Source organism: Sinohyriopsis cumingii, chromosome 5 (genome assembly GCF_028554795.1).
Source record: "Sinohyriopsis cumingii isolate HCF-2022 chromosome 5, ASM2855479v2, whole genome shotgun sequence".
NCBI lineage: Eukaryota > Metazoa > Mollusca > Bivalvia > Unionida > Unionidae > Sinohyriopsis > Sinohyriopsis cumingii.
In genome coordinates, this window is record NC_142965.1 from 76427805 (window position 1) to 76440314 (window position 12510).

General features: G+C 36.5%; 1 protein-coding gene across 1 annotated transcript; it reads right to left on the reverse strand.

Annotated features, from left to right (window-relative positions):
* Window positions 1-3447: 3447 nt before the first annotated feature.
* LOC149799490 (toll-like receptor 4) lies at window positions 3448-11535 on the reverse strand. The gene is made up of 2 exons (XM_089958864.1): window positions 11410-11535; window positions 3448-8111 (listed from the first exon to the last, which is right to left on the reverse strand). The coding sequence occupies exon 2, from the start codon at window positions 8109-8111 to the stop codon at window positions 5370-5372; it is 2742 nt and encodes a 913-aa protein (XP_089814990.1). The 5' UTR covers window positions 11410-11535; the 3' UTR covers window positions 3448-5369.
* Between the last annotated feature and the right edge of the window lie 975 nt (window positions 11536-12510).

The following is a 12510-nucleotide window of genomic DNA, read 5'->3' on the forward strand; positions in this document are numbered from 1 at the left end:
AGCTGCAGGAGAAGTGTCGCGAGCAGCAGATGCCCCTCTACATTGCCTTCATAGATCTGACGAAGGCGTTTGACCTGGTTAGTCGGAGTGGACTCTTCAGACTCCTGCAGAAGATCGGCTGCCCCCCACGTCTGCTTGCTGTCATTATGTCGTTCCACAAGAACATGCACAGCACAGTGTGCTTCAATGGTGCAACATCTGAAGCATTCCCAGTCATCAGCGGAGTCAAACAAGGCTGTGTCCTTGCGCCAACGCTCTTTGCCATCTTCTTCTCCATGCTTCTCCAGTACGCATTCAAGGACTGCAGCGAGGGAGTGTACATCCATACCAGGGCTGACGGCAAGCTGTTCAACATCGCCCGTCTCCGTGCTAAGACTAAAGTCAAAGAGGTACTCATCCGTGAATTGCTCTTTTCCGACGATGCAGCCTTGACATCACACACGGAAGATGGACTGCAGCAGCTGGCATGCCGCCTCTCCCATGCATGTAAGGACTTTGGACTGACCATCAGTTTGAAGAAAACGAATGTCATGGCACAGGACACAGACTCCCCTCCCTCTGTCGCCATCGAAGGGTACAATTTGCAAGTTGTCGAGAACTTCACATACCTCGGGTCTAACATCTCCAGCTCACTCTCCATTGATTCTGAGGTGAGCGGCAGGATTGCCAAGGCAGCAGCAGCGATGTCCAGACTTAACCAGAGGGTCTGGAACAACGCCAAACCTCACAGAGAAGGCCAAACTGTGTGTCTACCAAGCCTGCGTTCTCAGCTCACTTCTCTACAGCAGCGAAACATGGACCACCTATGCAAGACACGAGAGGAAACTCAACAGCTTCCACCTGAGATGTCTGCGGCGCATTCTGCATATCCAATGGCAGAACAAAGTACCCAACACAGAGGTTCTCGAACGCGCCAACATGAACAGCCTGTTCTCCATTCTCAGCGAGAGGCACCTTCGCTGGCTTGGCCATGTCAAGAGAATGGACCCAGGTCGCATTCCCAAGGACCTGTTATATGGGGAGTTAGCAGAAGGTGCACGACCAACTGGACGACCACATCTGCACTACAAAGATGTTTGCAAGAAGGATATGAAGATGGCACACATCAATGTCAACGACTGGGAGAGCTGTGCAAACAACCGTTCCAGCTGGCGCCTAGCTGTCAGGCAGGGAGTTCAAAACGCAGAGGAAGAGAGAAGAATAAAACAAGCTGAAAAGAGAGCTAGAAAGAATGAAAAGCAAAAGCGTACTTTGGAGCTACGCCATCGTCTCTCGTAGACGGACGGATGCCAAGAATATATATTCAAAATTACATCGGTTGTCATAATGAACGTACCTGTGATAAGATAGACTTATATTCATGGTACACGGTTGTACTAATCGATATGCCCTTGATAATATGTACTGTTATTATCATGGTACACGGTTATAATACTGGAGGGGATCTTGGTAATATGTACTGCTATAGTCATGGTAGTATTCACCGTTATATTCACAGTTCATACTTATACTAACTGGACGTACACTTGGTAATATGCACTGGTATATTGATGATAAACGGCTACAATGCAAGATAATTAAGAGGGTCAGAGACTTTGAAGAACTAGACGTTATTAAATACTGTCAGAAACACCCATTCAAGTCTATACAAATGTCAAGCATGTTTAACTTTGTATATGAAAGGCTTTATGGGAAGCTGTCATACGTTTAGTGAACACTTGTCACCTTTAAGAAAACAATAAGCACTTTATATATTACAGAACACATCAGCTTTTAAATTAGTTAGTGGACATATATTAATATCTTTGTACTTGATATCCGATATTGAGCTGTTAGATGAACCAGTTCCATTGTAGTTTTATTACAGTTTAGATTCTTGCATTATCTGCCACCACAATGATGACATTTCATGTAATTTGTTACTCTTGTTACAAAATCGTATCGAATTCGGTTCTAGCAAGATAACATTTACATGAGGCGTATTGATTTAAAGTGTTCCTTCTTGGATTGTTAAAAAATAATGGCATGTTTACACGTTTCGTTAATATAAAATAGTTTCATGTACCGAATAGCAGAGACACAAGAATAATCGTGCGTTGAAATGTGTATATGTGCAGCTATTGGCTTCGAAAATGGAAGTAATTCTTGAAAAATACACTTCATACACATAATCTACTTTTCAAAATGTTTGGCAAATATATATGTGTTAATGGAATCCCAAATTAAATATTTGTATCGATTATGAAAGTTCCACTTGGTAAGGCAGATACTTGTTAATGTTACATTTATTTCTTCGAATTCACAACAACCGTGTGTTTGACAGCGCGCACTATTAACGGCGCTGCTGAGAAAATGCAGTATAGAGCATTTTATTAAACAATCTGTGGATTCATTTTTAATTAAAGTCTAAGAGAAATTGGAGGAGTAAGTAAGTACGTTTAAAATGTACAACATTTTCCTACATCTGCTAACCAATTCAGCCAAGCTGACTCATACTACAGCTGAGAAACGGCTTCCTTGTATATTTTGTATGAGCCCTTTTCCATTCCGTGTTTGTTTAATCTATATAAATGAAAATATAAATTCTTAAGGAAATGTAAAATCAAACTTTTAGTCTAGATCAGGAGTAACAGCAGCGAACACAACCTAAGGAATTAATTCTAGTCTTCAATGCTCAGGTTACTGTAGTCACTCTTATACACCCCTCGAAATGGCATTATATTTGTTAATAAGTATGCGGTCTCCCCCCCCCCCTTCTCTCTCTCTCTCTCTCTCTGTATATATATATATATATATATATATATATATATATATATATATATATATATATATATATATATATATATATATAATAGAGAGACAGAGATAGAGAGAGAGACTGTCAGGGCATATAATATTTATTACTCCATGGCAGATGCATACACAGATTTAAATGGTTTCAATAGATCATCGCTTTTCTTTACCTGAATAATGAATTTAAACAATTTATTGGTTCATTATTTGTCGAACAGTGAGATGTTTTAGTTTCTTGTTATTTATCAACTTCTGCATTTACGCTCTTTTCGAATTTGTATTGCAATTTGATTAAAATCAGAAAGGTCATGTATCTTCGTTTGTGGTGACTGATCAGTGTGGATGATGATCAGTGTGGATCATGAGCAGTGTGGATATTGAGCAGTGTGGATGGATGATGAGCAGTGTGGATGATGAGCAGTGTGGATGATGAGCATGAATGTGTACCTAAAATTTTAATCACTTTCCGATTTTTGAAAGCTGCGTTTCCACTGGCTAATTCAAAGTTCATCCGAACATGACCCTTAAGCGGTTGTCGTCATATCTTCACGCAGGACAGCGGAGATCTGATTTTAACCAGACGCAGTCTTACTGAACCCTCTAAAAAGTAACGTTACGGAACATTCTCCGACTAATAAAAGAAAACAAGACGTCTAAATGGCTGACTCGATTTTATTGCTGAAACAACTATATTAAATCAATCTCAAACTTTTATTTATGTCAATACATTTATATAAACAGTAGGAAAGACTCAAAAGCAATATATCGCAATTTGACAACCATGGGATAAAATGGTAAATCTGCACAGTAATCATTCTAATGTTTTCTTAATATATTGAAATAACAATTACCTAATGACTTATTCCACGGTCCACACCGACTTTCCGCATATGATGGCTTTTTGGAGATCTGTCAGCAGCTCAGAATATGGTTAGCTTAAAGGCAGGTGTCCCATTCATTTTCAAGTTTGAGAATCTTGCTCAAATATTTCGAGAATTAAGTGTATGAAATTACAATTGCTTCGTCCGCTAATTTTTTTTAATACTTTAGTTTTAAGCATGCTGTATTTTTAAAACAAATTTTACTACAACTGATGGATTTATTTATCAGTCGCAATATCTTATAAGATAATGTGATATGCATAATGGAACAGGAAAGAAATATTAACACGTATACGTAGGGTATATCAGCACATGAGTGCAATCCAGTCTAAACCGTGTCCATTAAACGTAAGGGAATGATACAATGAAGAAAATGTTAAAATATTCAGGAGGATACTCCCTTCCAAATAAATGTTGTTTATTGCTAGATACATAAATATACATTTTAGATGTCAATGTCTCATAATTTTGTTTAATTCTATATACAATGTACAAACATCGGATTTAAACAAATGCTTTAAAATTAAGACTTAACGTTCTCGGAGAAACAACACTCTTTGAGAATGTCCGACATTTTCTCTTGTGGAATATAATCAAAAGACATTATCTTTGGTGGGATATAATGCCTTATCTCTGGTGGGATATAATCAAAAGACATTATCTCTGGTGGGATATAATCAAAAGACATAATCTCTGGTGGTATATAATCAAAAGGCATTATCTCTGGTGGGATATAATCAAAAGACATTATCTCTGGTGGGATATAATCAAAAGACATCATCTCTGGTGGGATATAATCAAAATACATTATCTGTGGTGGGATATAATAAAAAAAAAAAACATTATCTCTGGTGGGATATAATCAAAAAACATTTTCGCTGATGGGATATAATCAAATGCATTTAATCGAGATTACATTAAATTCTATCCCAATTGGTTGAAGACGATACAATTTATTAAGTGTGATCATATATCACTGTACACTCAGTGTATTAACTCTGATCAAAGATAGCTATTCAAAGAGTCAGGTATGGGTGTACTTTAAGCGAACAACACAATTCCACCTCATGTATACTATTTGGTTCATATGGGGGATATCAACGAATGGCTTAATAACTCGCATTCCACATACTTTGCCAAGCAGATGTAACATGTGTAGTACTAAAGATTATTTTACTGAATATTTCATTCATATAAAGTTGATTACAGGCCAGCCTAGGCGGCTGTACGTGCTCTTTCATTATTCTTATTGTTGATGGGAGTTAGCTAAAATGTTAAATGAAAGCTATTACAATCCGCAACTCTGGTTTACCAAAGGGATGGAAACAATCTCTTTGACTGCTTCGATAAACTGTTTCATCTGTCAAGAACGCCTAATCCATCCATATAATAATATACAGAAAAATACCCATTTCTCATTTCATTTAATAGAATGGAGGGCAACATTATATGACACTAATCACTAACATTATATGCAAAATTTCATATAATATAACTCTCGAGTAATGTTGCTCCTGCATCGTAAGCATTACCGGGACATACCTGTAACCATCGAACTTTAAACAAATCTTACACCAGGTAATGTTCCGGTTTTATCGCATACCCTACAAATGGACCTACCACTTGCGATGTTTAGAACATGCAAATATGTTTATTGTTAATCTTGTTTCAAATATTGAACATTTTTATTTCATTTTAGTCTATGATACTTTCTCTTAGTCTAGTATAAATATCTGACATATCGATGTGTACAGGATCTTCTGGAAGTTCTATGTACGTGTTTTTGTGAATAAGTTCCATTAATTCTAATGGAAGTTTGCTTTTGTCGATCTCTTCCTTGAGAAGCAAAATAAGGATATTTTCTCCTTTTCTTGAGTAAACGCTTTCCATTCTAACCATGTTTAGTTCATACATACACCAGTAACTATTCAGAAAGTCATCATCGAGCAGAACTACTGTTTTTCTGCTGCGATGAATGGCGTTGGCGATGTTAGCGGCAATTTCTTCCCCAGGCAGAAAATCACGGTGATGAATGCACAAATGAAGTCCTTCAGTTTCCAACTTTGGAAGAAGTGTGAATTTTATAAATCTCAGATTATTATCTGCATAGGACAAAAACGCATCAAACTGGTAGTTTTCTCTGTCGTTTTCGCATAGCCCGTTGTAACCTCGGTACTTTCTCTTGGTCATATAGTAGAGGTATCGAAGTTTCCATCGGTACCGATACATCACTCCCATTATAATTACAACGACAAAAAGCACAATAATAATAGATAATATCCAAATAGCTACCGTGTAGTTAGCACACTTTTTCTCCAATCCCAAGATTAGATTATCTAAGTTCACGAAAGATTGTTCATTGTCAGTTACGTGACAAGTATAACTATCGAAGCCAACGAATGTTATTCGATTCCTTTCGTCGTAAACCCATTTCATGAATTCCAATGTGCTACAGTCGCATTGTAATGGATTATGTGTCAAATCGACCGTAACATTTTTAATATTGGCCTGATCAGTAAGATGCCTTCGTACATTGGTTGGAAGAGAACTCAGTAGATTTTGACTCACATTTAGATGATGGATATTCATTTGATCTATTCGGATATTGAATGTCTGCAGAAAATTCCGACTTATATCTAAAACTTCGAGACTATGAAGTCCTGAAAATATTTGGAAAGGAAGTGATGTAATTTGGTTATCTGACAAAACCAATGTTCTAAGATTATTCAGTTTTCCTAATATCCTTCCGTCACTATCTTTCCCCAAAATGAGGCCCAATAAATTATCCTCAAGAAAGAGTGATTCAAGGTCATTCAAATTTTCAAGGAATTTGTCACTGATATATGAGCATAAATTGTCAGAAATGTCTAAGGTTTTAAGTTTTTCCAGCCCCACCAATGGCCCTACTAATTTATAAAAGGAATTACCTGAGACATTTATAAATGTGAGTGAACTATTTCTAAAGGTTATTTCGGGTATCTCGTATCTAAGGTCCGCAAATTGAAAATGAAACTCTTCCATGTAGGGAGGGACAATGATAGGGAAAACATCACCGCTAAAGCCACTATTTTTGGCAGAAGCATTTATGTTCTTAATGTCTTCTTCTTTCCCATTAAAGTTTGATATGCTTGTGCTCTGCGCAGCTGGTGAAACACTGTTTAAACGGCTTGACGATCTATACTTATTGGATATGTTGCAATCTGATACGAATTTCCAAATATTCGTCTCATTGTTGTCAATGCAGTTGGTTCTATTTGCATCGTATATACAACTTTCAAAATCAGTTACAAGTGGAAAATATCCAAATTGCTTTACTGCATAATGTGTCTTACTTGTTAATGAGAATGGAATATGTGATTGGCTTTGATAGCCTAAATATAAAATTTTCAGACTTTTGCAGCTGTAGCCCTGAAAGACATATAAACCGAAGCTAAATTTGTTTCCGACTACGGACAATTTCTCCATTGATCTTGGACAAACACTACCCCAGTCGCTCTCTAAAAGCTCGATTTGATTGTCTTCCAGATACAATTCCTTGATATTTGTTTCACTTAAAAATTCTAAATGTGCGATGTTCAACTGAACACTCAAGTGGAACGTTGGATAAAGTTTGTTGGCTTTAAAAATGATTATGGAACCATTGATGAGGCCGAATGATGCATTTCTCAGTCCATCAAAACCAAGAATTTCATTGTGTGATATATCTAAATACTGGAGATGATTTAACGGAATCAATGCACTAGGTTCAATTATACGGACGAAACAGTAGGATATGTCTAAGTAAGTCAAGAAAGGTAGATTTACAAACGTGTTGTTAAATATGCATTCTATATTACATTTATCGCTTGATAGTTTAAGCATGCGAAGACGTGTGAGTTTTGAAAACCCTGGTCCAAATATGACGTTAGGTTTTCCATCAATTTTTAAAGTAGTCAACGATATTAGCTCAGCAAACGTTTCGTGAGGATAGGATAAATTGTCTCTTTTTGCCTGGACATTTTGGATGCTGAGATAACAAAGATTCTTCAGCTCACGGAATACACCTGGCTCAAATCCTTCAGAACTTAGTGGAACATTATTGTTATTAAGGTCAAGACTTCTCAAGTTCACCAGTCCATGAAATCCATCCCGGTCAATCTTCCGTATAGAGTTTGTTGATAGATCTAATGATAACAGATGTGGAAGATTGGAAAAGGTTTTGTTTTCTACGACTATTATTTCATTGGCGCTCAAGGAAAGGAAAACAGTGTCGTTTGGCATCGTTGGAATATTTGTCAGGCTCAGCTTGGAGCAGTCCACAATCAGGCGATTCTTAATGTCCGTTGTACATTTGCACGGAACACTGTTGACACACAATGAGTATTGCGCCTGAATAGGTGTTGCATTTTTCGCCGTCGTTAAGTTGATCAGCCAGATGATAGTTATGATTAACTCCATCTGAAAGAAAAATATAACGATGTCAAATATTAATGAGGAGAAGATAGAATATATGGGTAAAAAGTGAATTGCCATATGACAGGTCAGACTAGTATTATATTGACGAAACATGTAACTAAAGACCATGCTATTAATTGATGAATTCGAATAAAATGATCCGTTTTTAATCTTACTACCTAAACTAACTTGTCTTAAGATGAATACATCAGGAAACTGATTTGAAAATAACCAGCGCTGATGGAAGAATTGGGGACCTGGGGAGAGTGGGGAATGGAAGAGTTCATGAATGCTGCGGGGTAATATCCACGCATACCGACCAGGGCCTGGAGATAAAATATCTGGGAATGTTTTTTATTTTGTGATTTCATTTTTAGTCTGTTCAAAGAGATGTTAAAATGATATGTATAAACATCATTAGTTTAACACAAAATCTAAAGTCCATTTTTTTTATTGTTATTATTCACATGCAGGCTCTGACGGCAGAACAACCAGCAGTGTTAGTTGGTAATCATCCGAAGGTAATTCATTAAAATATTATTACCAGTAGAGTTTGATTCTTGATGACATTTCAGACGTCTAAATCGATAGATTTCTATCTAAACAATTCAGCTGGTCTGGTTTGATAAAAGTTATTATTCAATAAACCTGTCCTTTATTAGAGAAAGATTGCATAATGTCTGATTGTTTTTCCTTTGACTTAGATATGTATCTTTCTGTTATATTTTCCGGTCAACTGATTTTATTTTCGATTTAATTTAATGAATCAATGCACATAGAAAAACTATATAAACCAATTTTATTAATTGTCGTTATATTTTTTGTAGAACTTTAATTAGCTTTTCCTAACATACACCTCTTCGAAAGCCAATCTATATAATTAAGTAAGAATGAAGACATGCTTATTATTATTATTATTGTTCTTGTTTTAGGTTTGGTTGTTTGCCTCCACCGCCTTCTATTCGCCCTCTCTTAAACTAAGGGAGTTCAAAGCAGCCAAGAAAGAAAGGCGTATAGTATCCCCTTTAGATCATTTTCACATTCAAATTAGCCAAGATTAGACTACCAGAAAATTTACAACGACTGCATACACTTGCACCCTATGTCTCTTGAAAGTGTGAAGTCTTCTGATTTCGTGTACATGCGGAACTAACGTCTTCCAAAATGTTATACTAAATTCACAACGTACAACAATGGAATGATGCGTCTGACATGATATACAGATGAGTAACCTTTCATAAGAGATACGTTTCGAGTCCCAGGAGAAGCGGGCGACTTACAAATGTATCGTTGGATCAACTTCTTTCTGCTAAAAAACGTATTGCCCAAAGTGTGAACGACAAAGGTCAGATGTATTTAGACCGATGCATCGTAGTGGTTTTTACGTAAATAGGGAAAGACGATACACAAGAATGCGAACGATCATGAACAAACGTTAGCCTAGCGGACAGACTCAAACAATGTAGAGAAGCAGAAATCTTTTCGGAATAAGCGGGAAGTTTGAAAGAGACCTTGTGTAGCCTCCTGAAATGTAAACATTTTTAAAGAGGATCGGTAAATACATTCTTATTATTGTTATTTTTTAATTTATTTACTAAAAATAAAGACTAAAATAATTTTAATTAAAATGCCAAACTTTAGAATAATGCTATTTTACTTAAAGTTCCAAACTATATAATAATTAATTAAAATACCTAAACAATTAAATAACGTTATTTTAAGTCAACTTATTTAGATAAATTGTCAGACTTAGATCCAGGATTCCGAAAAAAGATTTATGTAGACATGCTCAGGGCTTGAGACTCTCATGAGCACTTTAGTCAGAGACTAGTAGATTTCACTACCGACTAAAAGTTTACATTAGTATTAGACTAATGTGACCAAGGAAAATTGATTTTAAATTTAAGTTCGACAGAGGTGGTGGTGGTGGTGGTGGTGGTGGTGGGGGCTCATGCCTTCTTAATCTCCAAGGATGGTGATTGTTTTTCCACTGATTTTAGTTACTGTTTATTTAAACTGCACACTCATAATCTTCTGTTGATATATTAACTATATATACATTTAAACATGATTTGACAAATATTATTAAAAACCAGAATGAACTTGCTTACATTGGGCTAGTGGAAAATAAAATACTTTCTAAAACAAGGTTTTAGTATACAACCAATTTTTAAGAGATATTTTCCATTTGCTTGGCTGTGCTATTTTTTAAAAAACATATAGAGTAATATGCTGATTATTATTATTATTATTATTATAGATCGATATATTCTGAATGCACCTATTTGTGTATCAGCACTATTTGTGTATGTACATCATCTCATGATGTTAGTCAGACCTTCCAATGCCGATTTCCACTTCGAAGTCAATATAGAGAACATTCATCCAGCGATGATAGCCTCGTTTTGATATTTAGCAATCGATATCTGGAAGGGCAACTCGTCAGAAACGTGTAATGTGAAAGGGGTTAATTGTCCTATTGAAAGCGCACTCTAACTTGCATATAAATTTCTTTACGGTGAACGATGTTGTGCACTCATTCTTTAAAGGCACTGCTGATTCACTACTGTGTATTATTTTTTTTAAAATTATGACGAAAAATGAAACGTTATTGTGCAACGAATTTGTACGTGATATTTAAACATACATGCAGTGGCAGATTAAACCCTGTGGGGGCCCTTAGGCAGTCGAAATATTCCCCCCCCCCCCACCAGCTAATTATCTCTTATCAATATCAGTTGTCGCGGGGCCCCTAAAAGGCGTTGTGCCCAGCGTGGGGCTTATAGGCCGGTCCCTACTCTGCCTATTTGGTAATCAGGCACTGCCTAGATATCAAGCTGCCAGACTAATCAACATTAGATTGGTACTTGCATATCAAATTTCAGTTGGCTCATAGTCGAACTGGTCACCGGTCCACAGAGACCATCAATAAACAGGATTGTATTACTAGTTGTCTCTACGTCTGTTACTGTGCCAACTCATAGAATGGGCATAACTCTAGATAAAACCCCACTGAAGAATGAAACATGACTTTGATATGATAGAAAGAAGCGCATTAAATATCTACGCAATTTGTCCAAAACTGCTAGATTTGTTTATCTAACATGATATACACAACAGACTGATTCGAACAATTTCTAAATCCATCCTCTATGCGGCAATTGACAAATAAAAAGCGGATCACATGGAATGCTTTTAGAAGTGGCCACATGTAACCACAGAGAATATCGTAGTCTGTCGTGAACTCTCATGCTTAAATGTTGTGGTAAATTATTTCAATGAACAGTAAGTTACTACTTACCTTTTCACACACAATCTTGATCGCGTATGCTACAAACCTGGGGATTCAAAAGTAATGCCTTTATACCAGACCGCATGGCGATCTGAACGGAGTTAATTGACTCTACCAACCGATATATGGTTAAAGACAAGGAAATAAAATAACCCGTGTGTTTGCTTGTACCTGATAGATAACAGAAAGAAAGTAAATGAGGGTCTAATGACTCATACGAAGGGGGAAGTCCCCCCTCTCATTACTCCCGCCGACCTTGGATATGGAAGATTTTAGTCTGAGTGTTTTGCCACTTCTTAATGCCTGACAAAATAGTAGTTGTTGATAGTTGTGTCATCGTTTTCCACCTAAAGAAAATCGAAAGTAAAGTATCCATTATCACCAGCCTACGTCACAAGTATTCCTCATACTAACTGATATCTGATAGAGCCTTTAAAGCCTGTTGCAGACAATGGTGACAAATGTTTGAAATTTTCAATTTCTCCGATGATTCGGCTGTAAGCTATGTTTGGTAAAATGATACAAAACTAAATAGAAGCTGCTAATCTAAATTGGGTTTTGGGCTGATCGGCTCTCAGTTTTATCAAACAGTTCAACCAGTAAATTGAATGACCGGAGTTTGAAAGGTATTACATATATTACATAAAAAGCTGAAGTAATCCGAATACCCCTGATGTAGAATGTTGATACTGATATAGTGCGTTTATAATGATATCATAAGTTATTATTAGGTTAAAAAATTTAACTTGACCCTATATCCGTTCGATTTACAGTTTTAAGCATCAGCATTTAGCTACTAAAGAACACTATATGGCAACGTAAATATCAGTGCTAACCAAATATTTGATCCTGATTCAGAATAAGCACGTTCACCTATTACTGTTAGATAGCATCTTCTTCGTATGTAATCATTGAACGATCCCGTCGTCAAACGACAATCTGAAGCACATGAATTCCATTTCCGATTAGGATGAAAATAATACAGCGTCGATTCAGCTCCTGAAGGTCACTCGCAATATTTTGTGGATTAATGTCGATTACTGGACACATATATACTGGAGTTATCTAATTGTCATTCGCTTTTTTTATTCAGATGTTCTAACTAATGCG